This window comes from Rousettus aegyptiacus, unplaced genomic scaffold, assembly GCF_014176215.1.
Source record: "Rousettus aegyptiacus isolate mRouAeg1 unplaced genomic scaffold, mRouAeg1.p scaffold_m13_p_14, whole genome shotgun sequence".
In the NCBI taxonomy this organism is placed as follows: Eukaryota; Metazoa; Chordata; class Mammalia; order Chiroptera; family Pteropodidae; genus Rousettus; species Rousettus aegyptiacus.
In genome coordinates this window covers 32,634,364-32,656,236 of record NW_023416289.1, presented here as the reverse complement: position 1 = coordinate 32,656,236, position 21,873 = coordinate 32,634,364, and the positions used below count along the sequence as shown (strand labels likewise).

General features: G+C 52.5%; 2 protein-coding genes across 5 annotated transcripts in view; one reads left to right on the top strand and one right to left on the bottom strand.

The window, feature by feature from the left end:
• The window catches only part of LGI4 (leucine rich repeat LGI family member 4), a 34,018-nt gene that overhangs the window by 6,858 nt on the left and 5,287 nt on the right, over window positions 1-21,873 (top strand). Inside the window, exons 4-12 of one of the 4 annotated variants that reach the window (XR_001595439.2) lie at window positions 2,270-2,333; window positions 2,757-2,828; window positions 3,067-3,138; window positions 4,543-4,614; window positions 4,716-4,787; window positions 5,022-5,191; window positions 7,344-7,508; window positions 7,615-8,120; window positions 18,872-19,096. Coding sequence is in view for 3 of the 4 variants with exons in the window: in XM_016133352.2 (XP_015988838.2) it covers window positions 2,161-2,333; window positions 2,757-2,828; window positions 3,067-3,138; window positions 4,543-4,614; window positions 4,716-4,787; window positions 5,022-5,191; window positions 7,344-7,508; window positions 7,615-8,120; window positions 8,963-9,277 (1,617 nt within the window). In the remaining variant the exon portion in view is untranslated. Of the gene's footprint in view, window positions 1-387; window positions 2,334-2,756; window positions 2,829-3,066; window positions 3,139-4,542; window positions 4,615-4,715; window positions 4,788-5,021; window positions 5,192-7,343; window positions 7,509-7,614; window positions 8,121-8,962; window positions 9,927-18,871; window positions 19,183-21,873 lie in introns of those variants that run through there. The other 3 variants (XM_016133354.2, XM_016133350.2, XM_016133352.2) reach the window with 3 other exon arrangements.
• On the bottom strand, window positions 10,781-16,718 carry FXYD3 (FXYD domain containing ion transport regulator 3). Its single transcript, XM_016133363.2, has 8 exons — window positions 16,602-16,718; window positions 13,862-13,915; window positions 12,687-12,719; window positions 12,557-12,580; window positions 11,614-11,688; window positions 11,497-11,533; window positions 11,112-11,149; window positions 10,781-10,988 (listed from the first exon to the last, which is right to left on the bottom strand). Exons 2-8 carry the CDS (start codon window positions 13,899-13,901, stop codon window positions 10,969-10,971), a joined length of 267 nt encoding a protein of 88 aa, XP_015988849.1. The 5' UTR covers window positions 13,902-13,915; window positions 16,602-16,718; the 3' UTR covers window positions 10,781-10,968.

The window sequence follows — 21,873 nt, the reverse complement described above, 5'->3', positions numbered from 1 at the left end:
TGGGGGCACCTGGCCAGATCTAGTCAATCCTCAGCTTCCTCCCCTCACAGGGCCAACTATTCCAGAGTGGAGTGGCTCGGCCACTTTCTAGCTCTGTGATGTTGGGCAAATAACTTAACCTCTCTGTGCCTTCTTCTGTAAAATGGAGATAATATTCATCTTAGAGGGAAGTCGGGATGATTTTCTGAGATGATCTGTGTAAAACATTTAGAATAGGCCTGACATACGGTAAGTGACCAAAAAATGTTAGCTGTCATTATCGTTACTGTCACCCTTCTCATCATAAACTGGCATGAAAACCCTGCTGGGCTGGGCACACTATGAGTGTGGATTTAGGCTTATCTGTCCCCTCCGAGCTCAGGTACTAAGTTCTTTGTCTTTTCAAAGACCCCATAAGAAATTTATCATCCCTTCTTGAGAGCTGAGGTAACCAAGATCTGAGAGCCTTGCTCAAATCACAGAGCTGCTTGGGCGCAGACATGCACTTGGGCCCAGAGTCCACCCAAGCCCACCAACCACTCTGCACTGAACTTCAAGCCAGGGGCGTGGCCTCCATCATCTCACTGACTGCTCAACATACCTGGGAAGTAGGTGCCATGATCGCCCCATTTGACAGATAGGAAAACGGAGGGTCAGGGATGTGTGCAGCAGGAGGAGGGAGGCTGTGTGTTTTACTCAATGGCAGTGGGTGTGGTTAGGTCTGGGTCTGTCCAGGGCCATGAAATGAATCTTTTAACATCCTGATGCTTCAGTTTCCCCACCTGTAAAGTGGGGATTAGCAACCCTACTCACCTCGCGGGGTGGTTGTGACGACTGAGTGAATTCACAGAGAGACAAGTACACAGTAAGTGCTCAGGGAGTATTATTGCTACAATTTTGGGCTGGGCAACAAGCGCCATTTATTTATTTTTATTTAATGGAAAGCATCTAACCAAATTGCTAAAAGTTTAGTCCAAATAAAAACGACCACTACCTATGACTTCTGATCTCCAAAGAAAGGATGTAAAGCCATGTGGTGAGGCCCCGGAGCCGGTGCCTGGGCTCAAGTCCTGGCTCTGCTTTCTGACCTTTCTCTCAGTATGTCCATCTGTAAAATAGCCATGCAATTGTGTCAATCTCAGCAGGCTGTGGGGAGGTTTGAAGGAGTTTATAGATCAACCTTCAGGACGGCCTGGTGCAGAGTCCACCCTGAAGAAGCAGGTGGCGTCCTCATCAACATTTTCCCAACCCCCAGTGGGTGGTAGACACTAAAGGGGTTAATTTTGGGCAGGCAAGGGAGGTTGTGGGTTTGCAGCAGAGCAGTTTGCTGCCTAGTATGGCCACTAGAGGGAGCATCTGGACCTGAGCTGGCCCCTCCAAGACTGGTGACAGTGCCCGCAACAACCTCCTGGAGCCAAGGGAGGGGGCTGTCTGGGAGTGTCCAGGGCAGCTCCAGCTCCCAGTGGTCTCTCTTCCCATCCCCCTCCTGCCTGCAGAGTCATCCGGTCCCCACCCCGGTGACATAGTCCTCATACTCCTTGCGTGGGGAATCTGGGCAGGGGGCTGGCTGGGAGTGGCCAGGGCACTCCAGCCTTCAGTGGCCCCTCCCCTGCCCTCCCCTCCCATGGGACCATCCAGTCCCTTTCCCAGTGCTGCTCTTCCTTTGGCCTCTGACCCCCTCCTCATTCTTACCCGGCTTTGCTGGGCACACCCGGTGCCCAGTGAGTCCCTTTCCCAAACCTCTAGGGACAAGGGGCGTGGGAGGAGGGGAAGAAACATACAGGGAGCTAGAAAGGGGGGTTGGGAGACAAGAAATAAAGACAGAGGGACACACACACAGGCTGACAGAGACTGAGAGACAGAGAAACAGAGTTAGAAAAAGAGACAAAGAAGTAGAGACAAAGACAGAAATAGAGACAGAGTAGGAAACAGACTAACTCACTGAGTCAGAAATACAGAAAGAGAAAGAAAGGGAAAGAGAAATGAACGGAAAATTGGACACCAAAGAGATATAGGAAGAAAGACAGATTGAAAGAGAAACAGACAGGGGAGCAAGGAGCCAGGGCAGAGTGTGCCAGCTGGCGAGATGGAGGGTCGCCTGGCATGGGAGATGTAGTGTCCACAGCTTGGGCGGAGCTGAGGGGCAGAGAGGAGCTGGTGCCTCTGCTGGGGTGAGGGGGCATGGGAGGGGCAGGCATTCTGCTGCTGTTGCTGCTGGCTGAGGCTGGGGCGGGGGTGGCCTGGAGACCCCCAAAAGGAAAGTGTCCTCTGAGCTGCTCCTGCTCCAAAGACAGTGCCCTGTGTGAAGGTTCCCCGGACCTGCCTGAGAGCTTCTCCCCGACCCTGCTGTCACTGTGAGTGTCAGACCCTTTGGGGGCCTGAGGGTGGAGATGGGCGTTCTGGGACCCCAGGGATTGGGGGCAGGGTGCTGGGTTCTCCAAAGAAACAGGGGCCTGTCAGGATCTTGGGAGGTGGGCAGCAAAGGATGTCGGGATGCCTGAAAGGGGGCTGCTGGGATCCGAAAGGGAGAAGATGGGAAATTCCAAAGGGCAGGGGCAGCATGAGGGGCCTGGGAGGAGGAACAGCCGGGGACAGTGGACTGAGTGCTGCCAGGACCCTTGCCAGGCAAAGAGGGCAAATGTGTCCCCCTGGGATGTAGGGGACACACACCCAGGGTAAGGGCACATGCCAGGGTCCCCCAGACAGGTGACGGCTCTAGGATAGGGCTGCAGCACTGAAGTGGTTTCCTCCTCACCCACGACTGCCCTTGTCCCCAGCTCGCTTGTTAGGACTGGAGTCACCCAGCTGAAGGCCGGCAGCTTCCTGAGGTTGCCGTCACTGCACCTGCTGTGAGTGGGCCCCAGCTGAGCTGACGACTAGCTCAAGGGAGTGGGTGTTCATGCACATACGTGTGGGGGGTGTGCACATATATGTGTGTGTGTCTGGAATCTGTGTCCACGCACTCACATCACATGCTTGTGTGTGTGTGTGTGACCACGCCCATGTGGGCTAAGGGTGAGGGCCAAGGTTAAAATGTCAGATAGGGGCCAGCAGCTCTGAAAAATTTCTTTCTTGCTCCTTTGCCAGCCTCTTCACATCCAACTCCTTCTCCGTGATTGAGGATGATGCATTTGCTGGCCTGTCCCACCTGCAGTACCTGTGAGTGAGACCAGAGGATGGGACAGGAATGGGGGCCTGGGAAAGGAAGGCGGGGTCCTATATGGCTCCTAGAGTAGGAGGAGGTAGGGGCTTCTTGGCCTGGTGAGGAAGCGTCTGGACAAGAGTCTGTCCTTGATGGGCACGGGGTCTGGCCTCTTGGGCAGGGTCAGGGCTCCTGCTCAGCTGTGTAATCTCAGCCTGCTCACCTCGCCTCTCTGTACTTAAAGATCCACAGAGGGCCTGGATAACCCAAGGCTGTTTCTGGCCCTACCTGACTTATGGGATCCCAGGGAAGGTGCATAGAGGCCGGAGACAGGAAATGTTTCAAATTAACAAGAAACAGCTCTGAGTTATGTGGTGGTGATGATACTATGGCAATGATGACACCGGTGTTGATGCTCGTGCTGATGGCAATAGTGCCAGTGCTGATCTTGCTGCCGCTGCTCATGAGGAAGTGGTGGCATATTGAGGATGATGTCGATAAAAAAAAAAAAAAAGGCAGACCCAACAGTGATGGCGCTGTTAGTGATGTTGATGATGAAGTATGAGAGGTTGGTGTTAGTGATAATTATCAGCGTAATGGACACCGGTAATTCTGATATCGGTATTGGTGTTTGCGTGGTAATGGTTGCAGGTAGGATGCTGGTGTTGCTGTAACAGAAGTGTCGTCGGTACTGGGTTTGGCGATGATGGTGGAGGTGTTGGTGTGTATTAAAATTGTGGCAGTGGTGGTGCTCGTGGCGGGTGAGGAGGTGAGTGATGGGGATAATGGTGATGTTGTTGGTGTTGGCAATGCTGGTGCCAGTGCTGATGTTTGGGATAATGGCGGTGGTACTGGTAACGATGGCGGCAGCCATTTTGGTGCTGATCGTGATTGTCGCGTTGCTTATCGGTGTTGCTGGCGTGGGGGTAGGTACTGATGGGGTGGTGCTGGTGTCGATGGGAGTGAGTGGTGATGTTGGCGTTGGCAATGATGGTGGTAGTGCTGGTGACATGGTACGGTGTTGGCGATGCTGGCAGCTATTGGTACTGGGGTTGATGACAACGGTAGAGGGAGGCATGGGTGATGATTATAATGCATGGCGGTGGAGGTATTGGTGGTGATACTGGTGCTAGAGCTGGCGTTGGTGATCACAGTGGCAGTGGTGGTGGTGATGCTGCTGGCAGTGTTCACTGTGAGGCTGGCAGTGACCGCAGGGTAAGGTTCTTGGCTCCTGGGATTGTAGGCTGGGACCTTGGTGAAAAGAAGTTTCTGGGGAGGCTTTCCCTAAGATTATGCCAAGTGTTGGGAGAGAATTCAACACATTCCAGTAGCCTATGGCTTCCAGGGACAAGTGCTGCTAAAAACTGTGGGCCCACACAGGAAACCAAGGGGCTCTCCCTCACCCCCTCTTCCCTCCACAGCTTCATCGAGGACAATGAGATTGGCTCCATCTCTAAGAATGCTCTCAGAGGACTTCGCTCACTCACACACCTGTGCGTGCCTCCACCCCTCCACTGCCTCAGCCCACCCTGACAGGAACGCTGGGCACCCTGGTAGCTCTTGATGGTCCCTCCTCCTTCTCTGCCTTCATCAGGAGCCTGGCCAATAATCATCTCGAGACCCTCCCCAGATTCCTGTTCCGAGGCCTGGAGACCCTGACTCACGTGTGAGGCTCAAGGGGGCTGGGTTGTTCTTGGGGGCGGGTGGGAATGTTTGAGAGGGGAGGGGATCTCTGTGCCCACTTTTGGTCAACACAATACATTCAGCAGCGATGGTTCTTACATATTTTTCACACTACCTATGGGGCCCCATCCTGAACCCTTGCCTAGGAGGGGGTGGGGAGTTTGGCCTCCGAGGGGTGGAAGCCAGGTCGCAGCCCCTCCCCGGCCTCTTGCCCCAGGGACCTCCGCGGGAACCAGTTCCAGTGTGACTGCCGTGTCCTCTGGCTGCTGCAGTGGATGTCCACCGTGAACGCCAGCGTGGGGACCGGGGCCTGCGCCAGCCCCAGCACTCTGGCCCACATGCAGCTCCGCCACCTCGACCCCAAGACATTCAAGTGCAGAGCCATAGGTGGGGGCTTTCCTGGCTGGGCGGGGTGTGGGGGGACGGACAGCAGGGATTCCCAGAAGAAAGTGGGAGATCAGGGGGACAGCAGCCAGGGCCGAGGAGTTCACCTCACTTCTTGCTCTGGCATTCCCTGGCTATGAGATTGAGCAAGCAGCATCACCTCCCTGAGCCTCAGTTTCTTCATCTGTAAAATGGAGGTAATAAACAGTGACATTAGGATTGCCGTAAGAATTCAGTGATATGTCTATGCCTGCATAGCACTCGGCACAGGGCCTGGGACAGAAGGGCCTTATAAATGTTCACTCTTGTTATTAATATAAAAATGACCACTGCTAAAACACTTCCTATGATCATTTTGCTTTTCCATAAATATATTTTGGTACCGTGATGGGTACTTGGTAATGCAGAGAGCACAGCAGTGATGAAGACAGCCCTGGGTCTTGCCCTCACAGAGCCACAGTCCAGAAGAAGGCAGAGATAGTCCAGAATGATCAGGACTGGGGTAGGGGAAGCACGGAGTGGTCAGGGCTGGGAAGTAGAAAGCCTAGAGGGCTGTGGGAGCCCAGAGCCAGACCGAAGGCCAGACATAACGAGAGGGTCAGGAAGGGATTCCTGAAGGAGTGGACATTTGAATTCAAATCCGAAGTCTATTAATATAATAAAATCATCATCATCATCATCATCATCATCATCATCATCATCATCTAAGTGTAAGACATGTTTTAGGTCTGTGGGACTCACAGAACAAGAGAATTTAACTTAAGAATCACTCCTTATTCAGTTATTCAACAAACATTCACCAAGGTCCACTTTGTGCCCAACCTTGTGAGAGACGATGGGCACACTGTAGTGGCCAAGATAACCCTGGGCCTTGGCCTCACAGACCTGGGGAGTGGAGAGACAGACATTAAATAAAACGTTGCACAAATAAAAGTGATGAGGAACACTCAGAGTGGAGTGTCCTACCTTACATGGGGCATCTAAGGAGGCTTCTCTGAAGAGATGGCATTAGCTCTGGATGCAGCCAAGTACAGAGGGAAAGCCACTGTGGAGAGAGGGGACTGCACGTGCAGTGGCCCTGAGGCAGCATAGAGCTTGTCCTGTTTGAAGATCAAAGCAAGGAGGTCTGGCTTGGGAGAGTGAGTGAAGGGAAGGACACAGATAAGGTCAAAGGCACAGGGGCCTAACCGTACAAGACACTGAAAGCCACAGAGGGGAAAGTGGATTCTACCTTAGGGCTATAGGAAGCCATGGTTGGTTTTGAGCAAGAGTGATGATTTGGACATTTTGAAAAGATGCCTCTTTGCATGGGCATCCTTGGCAGTTTGGTTCATTACTTCAACCCTGGCACCTAGAAACAGGGCCTGGCATGTAGAGCAAAGTACTATGACCTGGAGTCAACCGCCTAGCTCCACCACCACTATGCTGGGCAACCTGGGTACATTGTTATCATAAAAGCTAAGTTGCTATAACAAAGAGGCTCATGAATTAAAGAAGACAGAGGGTCTGCGGTGAGAGGTCCAGACAGGTGGGGCAGCCCCTGGGGTTGTCCCGGTTTTCATGATTGACACCAAGTTGTGGGACATCCATCTGCCAGTTCATGGGGAGAAGAGGAAGGAAACCAAGTCTAGGGCAAGCCATGCTCATACAAGCGAGGCGAGCATTACGGCCACCACTCTCCTCTTGTTCCATTGGGAAATCAGTCTGAGCATGTTCCATTGGGAAAGGGTGCTGGGGGAGTGCTGGGATAATGTGGCCTGTAGCTGGGCAGCTTTGTGTCCAGCTCCAATCCTATCTCACAAAAGATGGGAAGGATGGATTTTACTGGAAACTGGCTGCCTGTATCTCTTAGCCTAAGTTTCCTCATCTGTAAAGTTGATATAATAATGGAATGTACCTCATAGGATTTTGTGAAATTAAAGGAATTAATAAACATGCTGTTTCTAAGCAATTACCTGATGGTTCCATGAAGCTTAGAAAATAAAGTATTACCATGTTACTGTGAGTTAATACAGCTATAGATAACAGATTCCACTCTGTCCCTATGAGGTGAACGCCATGACGGTCCTCATTTCAGAGATGTGCAAACTGAGGCTCAGTGACGAGAACCCTTGGGGTCCCCCGGGCCTGCCTGACTCTCTCCTACTACCCCCAGAGCTGTCTTGGTTCCAGACGGTTGGGGAATCGGCACTGGGCGTGGAATCTTTCTCCTACCAGGGGGAACCCCACGTGGTCCTAGCCCAGCCCTTCGCTGGCCGCTGCCTCATCCTCACCTGGGACTATGGCCTGCAGCGCTTCCGGCCTGAGGAAGAGCTGTCTGGTGAGCTCCCTTCCCATTTTCCTGCCTGCCTTGCAGCCTGCCTGCTGGGTGGGCCTGCCCTGCCCAGCTGGCCTGACCTGCCCCTTGCTCCCTGACTCTCCCACAGCGCCCTCTGTGGTGTCCTGCAAGCCGCTGGAGCTGGGCCAGCGCCTCTTCGTACTGGCCGCCCGCCTGTGGGGAGGCTCACAGCTATGGGCCCGGCCAGGCCCTGGCCTGCGCCTGGCCCCCACGCAGACCCTGGCCCCGAGGCGGCTGCTGCGGCCCAACGACGCCGAGCTCCTGTGGTTGGATGGGCAGCCCTGCTTTGTGGTGGCTGACGCCTCCAAGGCAGGCAGCACCACACTGCTGTGCCGTGACGGGCCCGGCTTTTACCCGCGCCAGAGCCTGCACGCCTGGCACCGCGACACGGACGCTGAGGCCCTTGAGCTGGACGGCCGGCCCCATCTGCTGCTGGCCTCTGCCTCACAGCGGCCCGTGCTCTTCCACTGGTTTGGGGGCCGCTTCGAGAGGCGCACGGACATCCCTGAGGCCGAGGACGTCTATGCCACACGCCACTTCCGGGCCGGTGGGGATGTGTTCCTGTGTCTGACACGCTACATCGGGGATTCCATGGTGAGCCTGGGCCCAGGAGGTGGGGTGGGCAGCACAAGCCACAAGGCAGGCCTGACCTGCCTCTGACTCGCACTCAGGACTGGCTTTTTAGCACTGACCTGACCTTGCACACTGGCCTCTAAACTCTGACCCAACCTCACAGGCTGGCCTTAGAATTACAACCCCATCTAGTGTACTGATCTTTAAACTCTGACCCCAACGCTGTCTCCAAGATTATGACCCCTCAAAAATGGCTGACCCTAAACCACTCCCCACCCCCAACATTGATGCTTACTCCAGATTCTAATTCTGCCCCCAACCTCTGGCTCTGTAACTCTGACTCACCCCAGGACTTACATTTAGCTACAACACAACATTCTGAACTCCCAAAGCTGATGGCCGTCCTCTCCGCCACTCTCTTTCCAGAGTGAGGTGTAGCCAGGGGAGAGTCTGGGCCTGGGAGGCACTGATCTGACTCGGGTGTTCATAGGGTACCTGAGTGGGCAGCACATTGTGGGCACAGGGACAGGAGCAGGGAGACCGCGGAAGAGGTGACTGTGTCTGGGTCAGAGTATAGCTAGAGGAGATTGGAGAAATATATGCCATAGTAAGTAAGACTGACAGATTCCATTGCCGATGGAATCTAGGTGGGGTGTGTCGGAGACAGAAAGGCCAAGAATGGCTCCAAGTTTGTGGCCTGAGCCGCTGGGTGGTGATATTTATGAAAATGAGAAAGTTGCAGGAGTTTGGGGACTTACAGGCCTCTGCTTACAAGCTGCTCGAAATCCTCCGAAGCCTAGAGGACTACCAGCAGGCATGGCCCTCTTGAACCCCAGGCCCTAACTAGTGGCCACACTTGGCAGGTCATGCGCTGGGATGGTTCCATGTTTCGCCTGCTGCAGCAACTTCCCTCACGTGGCGCCCACGTCTTCCAGCCACTGCTCATTGCCAGGGACCAGCTGGCTATCCTGGGTAGCGACTTCGCCTTCAGCCAGGTCTTCCACTTTGAGCCTGACAAGGGGTTCCTGGAACCGCTGCAGGAGCTGGGGCCTCCGGCCTTGGTGGCCCCCCGGGCCTTTGCGCACATCACCATGTCTGGCAGACGCTTCCTGTTTGCTGCTTGCTTCAAGGGCCCCACACAGATCTACCAGCTTCATGAGTTAGACCTCAGTGCCTGACACCAGAGAGGACCCTGGACATGGCTGGTGGGGATATGGCATGGGGAGTCCTAGGCCTCTGGAAACCCTCTTGACTGGCCTCCTGGCTCCACTTGGAGTTATGGCTGGTCCTGTGAGATACTGGCCACAGGTCAAGTTCAAGGCAAGAGGTGCCCTTCCAGTCTTAAGCAACATCTTGGCTGGGGGCAAGTGACCCCCACCAAGGGTGATGTGGGGGTTTCGGGCTGGGGCACAGAGCCAGAATACAGAAGTCGTGGTGGGAGTAAAGTGCAGAGCTCCGTGAGGTCTGGAAGCGCACCTTCCCCATCGATCTACCCCCACCTCTCCTGCTCCCTGTGAAAGTACTCAGAAAGAGAGCACTTGCCTTTCCCTCTAAACTCAGTCTGGTCAATCACTTTTAGAGCACGCCTCCATGACGCCATCAGTCGCTGGGCAGGTTTTCCTGCCAGGCTCGCTAACTTCCTCTGCTGCTTGTGCGCATGCCCGCTGCGGAGGTGGAAGCCCAGGATGTTGTCCATCTTGCTCAGGGCACCAGGAGTAGGTGGGGAAGTGAGAGTTGTTGCGGGGACACCTAGTACCTCCTGGGTGAGTGACAGGGGTGAAGGCAGAAGGTGTATGAGCTCAATAAAGACGCTGTGAGTCCGCTCCACCCGTTGTTGTGGGATCATTGGGAGAGGGTGTCTCCAGAGGGGCCTGGGTGGGGAGCAAGGACCCAGAAGCAGTGGTATGGAGGGGGAGGTCGCTGGGGTGCATTTTGGCTGCCCCCGTGAGCTTCAGGGGTCTCTAAGGAGTGCAGGTTCGTGATTATGGGGAAGCTCATAAGACTCTCGAGGAATATAAGGATGTTATTAGGGGACAGGTCACAGTTTTATAGTGGGTGTCTTCTTGGGGGCATATCTCATGGAAATGTAGATATTTTGGGGTGTTTTGAGGGGTTTTAGCGTTTCAGGTGGTGGATTTTGGGGACATTTTGGAGGTCTTATGGGTATTGGGGAGTCTCGGAGTTTGAGGCTTATTGGAGGTTCTCACATCAGATGGCATCATATAGTATTAGGGTTATCTGGGAGAGTTATTTAATGGTCTCATGGAGACATTTGGGTATTAGGAAGGGTCTTCTATAAAGAGGTGGGGTCGCAGGGGTGAGTGGAAGGTTCATAGAGGTCTTACTAGTACAATTATAAGCCATCTGGGTACTCATGTCACAGTGGGATGATCCCAGTGTCCACCTGAGTGTCCCAGCATCTGGTTAGAGTTCCCTGTTACTCCCCAAAATGTTCCTATTTGAATACTAGAAAACTTTAAATTGCACATGTAGCTCCCCTGGCCATGGAGGCAGAGGACAGACTCCATGCCACTGACTAGGTCATAAGGGACTAGGCCTTAGGGCTTTTTCCTAATAAAGAGATTCAGCTTCCACCTCCTTGACAGCCCCCAGTGCATGTCCACGTTCTCCTGACCGCCAAAAGCCCACCCCAATTCTCATATAGGAAGTCTCGAGACTACTCGGGCAGGAGGCAAGATCATTTTTGTATAAAAATTGAACAGAGACCCCTCCAGTGACAAGAGAGAGGAGGCCTGACAAGGCAGTCTGAGGAGAGGAGGAATTTCCTTCTAGAGCCCAGGTTCCTGTGCAGGGCCAGGACATACGGAAAGAGAGAGGCCTCCATGCTCTTTGGGCTGATCCGTCGTCCTCAGCAGTTATAGGCAGAGCCTGGGAGAGGTGATGGGATGAGCCGGTGAGAGTGGGTGGAGTGCTTTCTCCCCAGCGCGGGTACACCACACACACGCCCCTCACACCCCGTGCTCCCCTCAGCCCCATCTGTCCCTGCCTTACCTGGAGTGACAAGAGGTGGGATGTCCCCTCTTTGGTGGCTAGGGAAAGAAAAGTGGCGAGATCTGTATCCACCCCTGTTGTCCTCTCCCTCAAGACCGGAAGATTCTCAGCTTTCCCTGACATAGCTTGCTTTCCCTGACATAGCTTGCTGGCTATTTTTCCCTCGTAGGGTTGAACCATCCCAGGGACTAAAGCATCTTAGGATGGGGGCTCCTCCGAGGGAGCCCCCATCAGCTCTGAAGAACAAACCTGGGAAATCCTACTGGCAGGAATCCTCGAGGGCAAAGCCTGGAGGCCTGGCCTCTTTCTGTGAGATTTAGCTTTTTCACCCCTGAAAGGTGTCCGTCCAACATGAGGCAGGCACACACTGAGAAAACCATCTCACCTGGGCTTCTGGTTGAACTTGCATTTGCATTTCCCACCTGTTGAGGAGAGGGGAACAATCAGGAGAGGGCACCCAAAGCCCTACCCTGCCCACGCCCCTGCCAGCCCTTCCACTCACTCATGAGGACAAAGATGCCAGTGGCACACAGAATCCCTGCACAGATGAGCCCGCCGACACGGAGGCTGTGCCAATCTAGGAGAAAAGGGGTCCCGAATGCCAGCTTGAATCTTCCCTATCCAAGCCCCCATCCACGTGACAAAGAAGTATTGGGCACCTATGATGTGCAAGGCGCTGGGGATACAGCAATGTAGGAAACAAACCCCAGCCCTCCTGTGCCCACGTTCTAGTTAACACAAGCAAGTGACAAGAGAGTTAATGTAGAGTCAGTTGGGGAGAAGTGGTCCAAAGGCAAATAAGCAGGGGCAGGGGACAGAAAGTTAGGGGGTAGCTCTTTTAGGGAGAGTAGTCAGGGAAAGCCTGTCTGAGGGGCCCTGCTTGAGCAGAGGCCTGAGGAGATAAGGGAGGCGGCCGCAGGGGCTCTGTAGAAGAAAGTGTTTCAGGCAGAGGGATCAAAAGGTACAAAGGTCCGGAGGCTGGGAGTGTGTCTGCTGTGTCCGAGCAACAGCAGGGGGGCCATTGTGGCCTGAGCAGAAGCAGTGAGGGAAGAGTGAGGACCAAAGAGTGGCAGGGAGCAGACCATCTTGAATCTGGAGGCTACAGGATTTGGGCCAAGTAGCTCAGCTCCTCTAGGCAGTTTTCTCAAGTCAGCCCTTCTCCCAGCAGACTTGATTTGAACCGTAACAAGAGCTTCTTGTGAACTGTCCTCACTTCCTGTGTGTGTGTCTATCATCCTGGATAGTCACGAATCTTCCCAAGGACCAGGCTGGCTTGTTTCATTCCCTTAATCCACTGTGTTTACTGGTCAGTGCCCTGGTCCAAGCCCCTTCCTATCCTTGCCTCTTTTTTCCCCCACATCAGCCCCTCACCCAACCCTGTGTGGGACTCTTGGCAAAAAACAATCTGAGGGTTGGAGGGGGGTGGCGGGGCGGGCAGCTCTTACCATAGTAGAAAGGACTGTTTTTATCTGAAAGGGAAAAAAAAGGAACATGAATCCAGTACAAGAGCCGAAATGCAGGGGTCTCAGGGGAGAATTCGGGGTGGGACTGCTCGAGGAGTACAGTCTGACTCACCTTCCGGGTCGTTGGCAGCCAGGGCAGGCAATCCTGGCGAGAGAAGCAGGGAAGGAGAAAAGATGGTGGTGCCGGGCTCAGTAAAGCTGGCGGGCAGGGCCCTAGGGCCTCAAGGTCCTCGGAATAAGGCCCCCTGGAAAGGACAGTCCCCTGCCCCCTGAGGGTGCAGAGGTCCAGCCCCAAGCTAGCAAGTCCCATCTCAGAGATGTGGACCCTCCTTTCAGCACCACACTTGCGAGCCATGCCAGCATTTTGCCTCCTGAAATGGGTTTCATCTGAGTGGCTTTCGGCCACTCTTTGACCTGATATTTCCAGACACCTGGCTAATCCACGCCTCCTACAGAAACAGCAAAGTTCTTGTCCACGTGACAGAGGGTATGAGTTCCCAGCCATTCTCAGAGCTCATCTCCCCATTCTGCCACATCCACACCCCACCTGTTTCTATGTTTGCTCAGCATTCCTTTTCAAAACAACTTACTAATTAAAAACTTAATACACTTTATTAAAAAATGCAACTTGCCATCACTAACCTGAATGGAATACCAGTCTTGCCTGATGTAAGGGATTGAAAACAAATCCAATGAAAGCAAAGGACTAGGATTAAATTCTGGCTAGAAGCAGTGAGCTGCATTAGCTCTGGGCCTAAGTTCTGTTCTTTCTTTGTTAAAAGGAGATTAATAATTTTTAATTATGTTTAAAGCACAAACACATAGCGCTTACTCTGTACCGGGCACTGTTCTAAGTGCTTTTCAAAAACTCGTTTAATCCTCACAATGGCTCTATAAGCATCCTATTGTTGTCCTCGTTTTCACAGATTGGGAAACTGAGGCACAATCAGTAACTTGCTACATAACCACTAAGCTCCCAGTTACCCCTAGTAAGCAAGTATTAGGGAGGTGTGAAAGACACAAGAGCACAAGGCCGAATCTGCTCCTTGGTGTCATCAATGGGACATCAAGACGGTGACTTTCTAGCGGTGTGAGCTGCTGCTCCAAGAGGTCCTTCCCATCTTTGTGTTCTCGCAAAATCACCAGGGCAACACTTCTTCCTTCAAGGAGATACTGTTCCGACAGTCAGCACCCCCCAGGGGAAAGCATGAGAGAGACACCCGTGAGGCCTGGCCACCACTCGGCTGAGGGCTTCAGGGGAAAGACCGTTCAGGGGATGGCACTCACCTGCCAGGAGGACGAGCAGGCTCAGGGTGACTCGTTCCATGATGCAGCAGTGGCCTGGAGGGGTGTCAGGGAGGGTCCAGCTTTAGCAGGGCCACTGAGATGCTACCAGGGCCTCTGGTTCCCAATCCCCTCCTACTCTACTCCTCACTAGGGTACACAGCTCAACCAGGGCAGAAAGGTTGGCATTGAAGGCTGAGAGATAAGAAGGAGCCGAAAAGTGCAGTGGGGACTGGGTGAGAACTGAGACCTGATGAGGGAGCAGCAATAATAATTCACTGGACGTGGACGTGAGGCTTTACATGAGTCGCCCTGGCAACCACATGAGGAAGAAGCTGCCTGCAGTTATCCCCATCTTACAGATTGGGAAATTGAGGCTCTGAGAGGTGAAAGTGGGTGCCCAGGGTCACCATGCCAGGAAGTGGGATTTAAACAACCCTGGCTCTACAGGGCTGTTCCTAATTCAAGACTCGGGGCCTCAGGGTGTTTTGGGAAACAGCGTTGTTAGAAGCCAGGTGGCAGAAGGCCTGGTTCCGGGTGTGTCTTCCGTAGACAGCTTGGAGCCTGCCCCCCTGCCCGGGCTTTGCAGACCTCAGGTTGCCCAGGGCGGGATGTAGCGGAGGGAACACAGGCTGGGGTGGGGGTATGGGGACAGACTCGGCAGAAGAATTGGCCTGGCTGCAGCCACAGCCTCATTTTCTGTGCCACCCTGACTCCTGACCCCAATTTTTGCCCCACTCCCGCCCATCCCACCCAAGTCCTTTGTCCTGCCTCTATCCCAGTCTCACCCCTGCTCCTACCCCAGCCCCTGCGAAGCTCCTCCTGGCAACAAACTCTTCTTCCTTCCCCAGAAAGGCCTGCCCAGTATGAAGAAGACCCCTCTATCCCCTCCTGGTCTGGGGTCAGATCATCCTCCCGCCATCCTAAAAGCCTGCAATAAGCCCCCGGTCTCTGTACATACCCCTACCCTCGCCCTGTCCCTGCCCCATGGCCACAAGCATATCTTGTCATAACTTTCATAGCCAAGCCAAGAGCTTACAGCTACCCGGATCTACCCTACACTGGGCACTACCAAATGACTCTGCTGGGTTTTCACTTATTTAGTCCCCAACAACCGTGGAAATCATCTGTTATATACCCCATTTCGTGACACTGAAACACATACCCTTCCAGGCCTGGTAAAAAGCCCAAGTGACAGTCCCTGCTGTGTCCCCTCAAGGATCCCCTTGTTCACAGCTGAGGAGATCGCCCATCTCTCCCAACCTCGGTTCCCTCCGTGTAACCCCACCCCAGTTGCTTTGTTTCCTATACTTCTGCATAGATCCCACCTCCTCCCATGCCCACCCCAGGTCCTGGGAATCCTCTTAGCTTCTTGTTAATCCCATGTGCAACATTTATAATTTTAGTTTGAACATCTATTTCTTGCAGGAAGAGGACCTGTAGGTTTGGGGAGCTTTATTAAGGCATTTAGGAGCCCAAAAAGTTTTGGGGAAAGCTGGAGTGAGTGTATGGGCAGGACGGCCAAGTGGTTCTGAACTCAGAGGTCTAGACAGTCAGTTGATGTCTAAAGCTACCTCATGAGGCTTTGTTACCTCGTGACTATACGAGTACCGGTAGTAAAAGCTTGGGCTAATTGAGTGCTCACTCCATGGCAAATGCTGTTCTTAGCTCTGTACACTTATTCACACATATAATCTTCACAGCTCCATGAAGTTGGCATTATGATTATCCCATGTTGCTGTCGCAACCCCATAAACCCTGCAAATTCAGCTTAATGCTGTATACTCTGCCACCCGAGACACAGAGTCTCGGCTCTTAAGCCTCTTTCCATCGGATCCTCCACGTCCCCTGCCCCACTGCAAGGCCTCCATTACTCCCCCTCCCTGGGGCATCTCCCAGCATCCCCAGCTCAGGGGAGACTGATGGCGGTCTCATCTGTGCCCCACTCCTGGGCACCATTTCCAGCCCGCCTCTCTTGTGGTGGGCCGCTGGGAGATGGTGTCTGGCCATCTGCTCTCCCCTACCCCAGTCAGGCCATTTGTTGTTGGAAGAGGCCCTGGTCTGCTCCGGAACTGGCTGCAGTTAGCGCGAGGCTTGGAGAAAAAGGCGGCCTGCAGATGGAGGCTCGCCCACCCCTCTCCACTCCTTCCTGGCCCCGGAGGACCTGCCTCCGAAGTCCACCCTCTGCTCTCACCTCTGTTCCTCTGCGATGGGGGCTAGGCCCTTCAGGCATGCAGAGTCACTCCCCGTGTCCCTGAAATCTCCTGCCTAACTCCACTTTTTACAGCTCCTCAGGAGCCGCCATCCCCTTTTCCTAGATCCACAGGACCCCAGTTCTTTGTCTAGCAAGACACCCCCCCAACTACTCTATTACCCTATTACCTCTGGTCCATTAGATACCCTCATCCATCCAGGCACCCCCAACCCACTGCTGTGCACCCAGATGCCCCGCAGTACTCCAGATACTTCTGGCTCACTCAGAAATCTCCTGCTCCACCCCAAACCCACCCCAATCCCACCTGTGGGCTTTATCCTCACCTCAGCTGGCTCACCCAGCCCCTAAGAGCAGAATGATGGGGGGAGGATTTCGTTAGGAGAAGGGGCTTTCTTTAATCTTCTGCCCCCTCAAAGGACCTTGAAGGGGGAAAGTTCTAGGGTCTTTAACAGAGAATAGTGAGGAAGGGACTGATATTTTGGGGGCAGAGCCAAGAGGGGTTGGAGGGAGGGGGCCCTGGTCGCTCACCTGTGTGGCTCCCCGGGCTGAGCTGCGTGGAGGTTCCGAGGTTGAGGTTCCCAGTTCAGCCTGAGTCCTGCCTTTATCTGCGGCTGCCACGCCCTAAGCAAACCTGGGCAAAGCCAGGCAAGTAGAGAACAAGTCTGACTCCCTAAAGCACAGGGGCTCTCACCCCATTCCTGCTCTTAAAGAGACAGCTCCCCGCCGCCACCTCCACTGGTAACAGGGAGCTCCCAGGGGTCCAAAGTATTAACAGCCTCAGGTTGGGTGCAGGAAGAATAGGATGGGCTGGAACTCAGCCCCCCACATCAAGAGAGTGTACAATGTCCTGCCCCTCAGAAAAGGACCTGGAAGAAAGAAGGTCCGGGGTTTTTAACAGCAGAGCTTCTGTCTGGCAGGTTAGTGAGGAAGGGCGATGCAGGGGTGTGATAGCTTAATTTCTCTTACTTAGATTGTGTGTTGTGCTTGGAGGAGGGATGGATGGGGACTATGGAGATCTAATGTCCTCTTCCAGGCCACTTGTTGCTGTTGACTTGGTTTGAGGGTCAGCAGAAGATGCTGATATGACCAAGGTCCTAAGATGAGGATGGGGTGCACAGGGCGTAGGGGCGGGGGTGGGGCTTTTGGGCCTTAGACCCCACCCCCCATTGTGCCCATCATGCTCTAGAGAGACTGGGAACTGGCTCCCAAGCACCAGGCCAGACCTTCCTAGCCCAAGCTCTTCCCAAGAATGCAGGAAGCTTGGGTCTACACAGTGGGCTTGGGGTAGGGCAGGCTGCCTCCCACTCTGGATAAGGCTTGCCGCACTGTACAAGGCTCCCTTCCCCTCTGTTCTCCCTCTCCTGACCCTCCTCTTCATGGCATTCCTTCCGGCTGGGGTCTGTGCAGGCCCCCACATGGTCCCCGTTGGGGCGCCCCCTCCCCCCATTCCGCCTTTTTAGACAGAAGGACTTTTGTCTGGGGGCTGGATGGAGAACAAGGCGCCTTTGAGTGGCTGGTGGAGGATTGGGGTCACGGGGAGGGGCAGGGCCAGGAAAGGGGTGGCTCTGTACTGGCCACCAGCTGGACTCCAGGCGACCCCCAACACCATAGCAGGGGTGGGGAGGAGGGCCGCAGGAGCCAGGCCAGAGAAAGTACTCTCGGGAGGGCGGCAAACAGGGCAGGGAAAGGGGATTTGGAGGTCAAGGCTCTGCTGGGGGCTGTCTGCTGGGGGCAGGGAGAACGGACCCCCCACCTTAAACAGGGCCGGACAGGGAGGCAGGAATGCTCACCCAGCTACTTGATTTCTTTATGTGACTCCCTCAGGCAATTTCTCAATCCCAGGCCCTAGACTAGGACAAAGCCTCGCCTGACCCCCATTCAAGAGGGGCCAATCCCTACAAGGAGTGGAGAGAGTATTCAGGGAAGGTGGGGTTCAGTCAAAGTGGGAAATTCAGGGAGGGATAGAAACAGAGGAAGGGGATCCCAGTCCAGCTAAGGGGTCTTTGTGTCTGGGCAGATAGATCTCTTGCCCAGACATTTCAAGATTGTAATGTCCCTCAGAAGACCCCTTTGGCAGTCATGGGAGTGGAGTGGTTTCTCCCTCTGCCGGGAAGTCTGGGAACTGCAGGCATCAGAGAGTGAGGAGGGGTGAGGGTTCCGTGGCTGAGGAGGCATGCTGTGTCCTTCGCCTGTGCCAGAGTCTGCAAACTCAGATGCCAAAGGAACCAGGCACGAATCCTGAACGAGTGAAGCAGGACAGGCGTGAGATTATAAGGTACAGTGGCAACTGGGCAAACAGGAGAACTATTGTCCTGTTTAAAGGGCAGCCACAAAAAAGACTGGAGCAAGCTCACGTGGACAAAGAAGTACTTTCCCAGACATCTTGCTAAGAGAAAAAAACAAGACGTAGAGAAGAATTCTACCATTTGTGAGGGGAAAAATAATGTATGTGCATATACTTACATATGAATAAAATATTGTTGCTTCTGCGGAGGACTGGGAGGCTGCAGGATGAGGTGGAAGAGATACTCACTTATCATCAAACACCCTTTTGTACCTTTGAATCTTATATCCTGAAAATGTACTACCTTGAAAAGAATTTTAATTTAAAAAATTAAAGGGTAGCCTCTACACAGGTCCAGCCAGTTTTTGCTATATTTTCAATAGGTATCAGAAACCCGAATCTTCGTGTGGACTTTCTAATATTAAAATTTGGATCAGATTTTTAAAAAATTATGCAGGTCAAACAGAACACATCAGTTAGAGACTGTTGCCTACTTTTTTTTCTGAATCCATAGGTGTTGTGTTTGTGCATTCAGACATCCGGGTGTTTACAGGGCTCATGCCCAACCCAGGCCACCATACCTTCCTCCCAGGGCTGGACTTGAACGCGTCATTTCCAAGAGTGAGTTGGGCTGGAGCTGGGGCTGGGACTTATGGCCCGAAGGTAGCACCTGGGACCCCTCTGTGGATGGATGAAGGTGTGGACACTGGAATCCTGGGGAGAGTCTGAGGGAAGATGGGTACGTGTAGCCTATTGTGACCTATTGGGGGCTGGATCTCTTTTGGGGTGTCTTCCAAGCCAATCTGACTTTAGCCATATTTAAAGTGTGCCCACTTATTTATTTATATACATGATATGTGTACGTGTATACACACACACACACATGCTTTTTATATATGTTTATTATATAGATAATAAACTTTTAAAATATTTCCCCTTCATTTTTTTTTAAAACCACTTGGCCCTGAAGAACCTGTTGAAGCTGTGATTGGCTGCAATTTCTCAATATCCTGGGAATTCTTGCAAAATAAGAAAAAACAAATCTATAAATAGTTTCTGAACATTACAGAGTCTTCAGGAATGCTGATTTAAAATACAAAATCAAGGCCATAGGGCCTTGATTTAAAGTTTTATTAATTTTTGTTTTGATGTTCAGGGATCAATAGTTTTATTGTTCTTCTTTTAAGGCTGTGAATGTTTCCACAGGTTCCTGGAAATTTTATAGGCCCTAGAAGGGACAGCCTGGGCTGTGGGAGCTGGAGGCACTCTGACCCATAAGAGGGGGTCTGGTTGGGCCAGGTCTCCACCTTCCAAGATAGAGACTAAGAGACCAGGCTAGCGGGTTGGGGAGCTATGCCCCAAGCTCCTACTTCCTGGGCAAGATGGGGGCGGGAGATTCCTGGGTAGACAAGTGTCGCCTCCTAGGACTCTATGGAACTGCTTTCTGTGGCCTCAGAATTCAGCACCTGTGGGAGAAGGGTGGGAGCTAGCAGGCGGCTCAGTCCTGCCGCTTTGGGGTGGTGTGGCCGTGGCATGTCACTGTCTGCCTGACTTCCAGGAGCCATGTGAAGGGCCACACAGGGCAGACTTGGTTCTACAGGCCCCTTGAGGCCTGACCCCCGGGCTGCTTCGATGTCATTACCCACCAAGAGAAGCTGGAAATGTTGCTTTTATGATGGCATCTCCTGATTTTTAAATGTTGGTAACTGACTTTTTTTTTATTACTTTTTTTTTAACTTTTCTTTTTATTTTTAAATAGATTTTTAATTGAAGAAATGACTTAAATTTTGGTAACTGACTTTTAATTTTCTTAACACTTTGTGGACCAGATGAAAGGTGCCCAATGATTGGATTGGGCCCTGGGGCCGCCCGTTTGAGTCCCCATCTGAGGGACCGGGCAAGCCGGGGGAGGTTCAGTTCCCTCTCCCCTCATCTACTGTCACTCTGTTCCAGCCATCTTGGCCTCTTTCTATTCCTGGAACACTCCAGGCATATTCCTGCCTCAGGGCCTTTGCAGCAGCTGCTTCCTCTCTGGGATTCTTTTCCCACATGTCAGCATGGCTCATTCCCTTTGGTTCTTCAAGTCCTGGCTCAAACACCACCTTCTCATGTAGCCTTTCCGGACCAACCCATATACAGCTACACCTACCCTCTGCCCTTTTATTCTCTTATGACTTATCTATCTTCAAAGCATATTCTAGGAAACTTCTCTTTGCTTTTTTAAATTATCAGCTTCCCCTTCTCCTCCTAAGAATTTTCATCTGAATTATAGAACAATGCCTGGCACGTAGTAGGCATTCATGAAGTAGTTATTAAATAAAAGTGTTCTTATCCTTCATTATCATGGAGGCCTTACAGGAACAGAGGTGGGGGTGACGAGGGCAGAGCTACTCATGGGGAGTGGGGGGCGGGTGGGCACGGAGGACCAGATTTGCTAACAGGTCTGGACCAGTTTCCTCCTCATCACTTGGGGAGGGAACTTAGGATGATGGCTGGGGGGGGGGGGGTCCCCATCCCAAGTGAGTTGGAATTACAGGGAAACAGAAGAGGGTAGGCTACATATTTGGGGTGGGGGCTGAGGAGCCAAAGGGGAACCTTGAAGCCTCCTCCCATCCTGCCTTAGTCACTAAGACAAGGATCTCACACTGGTGCCCCCAGGACCAAACCCAACTATGATGCATGTTTCCTTTGGTTCACAAAGGGTTGCAAAAATTAATAATTGCCAAAATTTAGACATCAGGATATTTCAACATAACAAGCTGCTTCTACAGCTTCTCTCAGAAGACCTGGCCTAAGCCAGGTCCACATTCTCCCTTGCAGGCAATTGTTGGAAGGGCAGGTCTGTCTCACCCCTGGTGGCCCAGGCCCAATCTTCCTTTGGTTTGAGGATTCATGAGAGAGAATGAGGGAGAAGGAGACCCACGGCCACCATAACAGAAAAGACCCTGGACAGAGGCTCCGGTGGGATATATCAGGGTGGCGTTTATGCTGGAAAGATCCCCAGGACTGCCAGCCTGAGTCTGCCTGGGGTCAGGGGAAAAGGCGCAATTGAGGAAAAGCTTGGTTGTGTTTTGTAACTCTCTCCCCAAAGGCTTTGATGAGCAGCAAACAGTGCTGAAGGCTGTCTTTGGGAATGCCTGTGTGCAGAGGGGCAGGGGATTGATTCCTGAGATGTGAGAAACTCAGAAAACATTATAAACATAGCTATAGATAGAAAGAAAAAAAATGAGGCAAAACACTAGGAACTGGCGAATCTCCGTAAAGGGCATTTAGGTTCATTATACTGTTTACGTAACTTTTCTGTGGTCGAAATAATTCAAAATAAAAGTTTGAGGGGAAATCAATAAAAAATTTTGAAATTAAAGTTAACAAAATAATAAATCACAAGTTTTAAAAAATGGCAAAATAATGAAAGAAAAAGTAAATTCAGGATGGGGTAACTTAAAAGTTAAATAAACAATTTAATTGAATTCAGGAAATAATGTATTTATGTATACAATATGTATTACATATTAA

Coding starts and splice junctions, on each gene's coding strand:
- FXYD3 (XM_016133363.2), bottom strand. CDS start 13,901: ATGGAACGAGTCACCCTGAGCCTGCTCGTCCTCCTGGCAG. Junction 11,689..12,556: donor AAACAGTCCTTTCTACTATG/GTAAGAGCTGCC, acceptor CTTTTCTCCTAG/ATTGGCACAGCCTCCGTGTC. Junction 11,150..11,496: donor AAGTTCAACCAGAAGCCCAG/GTGAGATGGTTT, acceptor TTCTTTCCCTAG/CCACCAAAGAGGGGACATCC.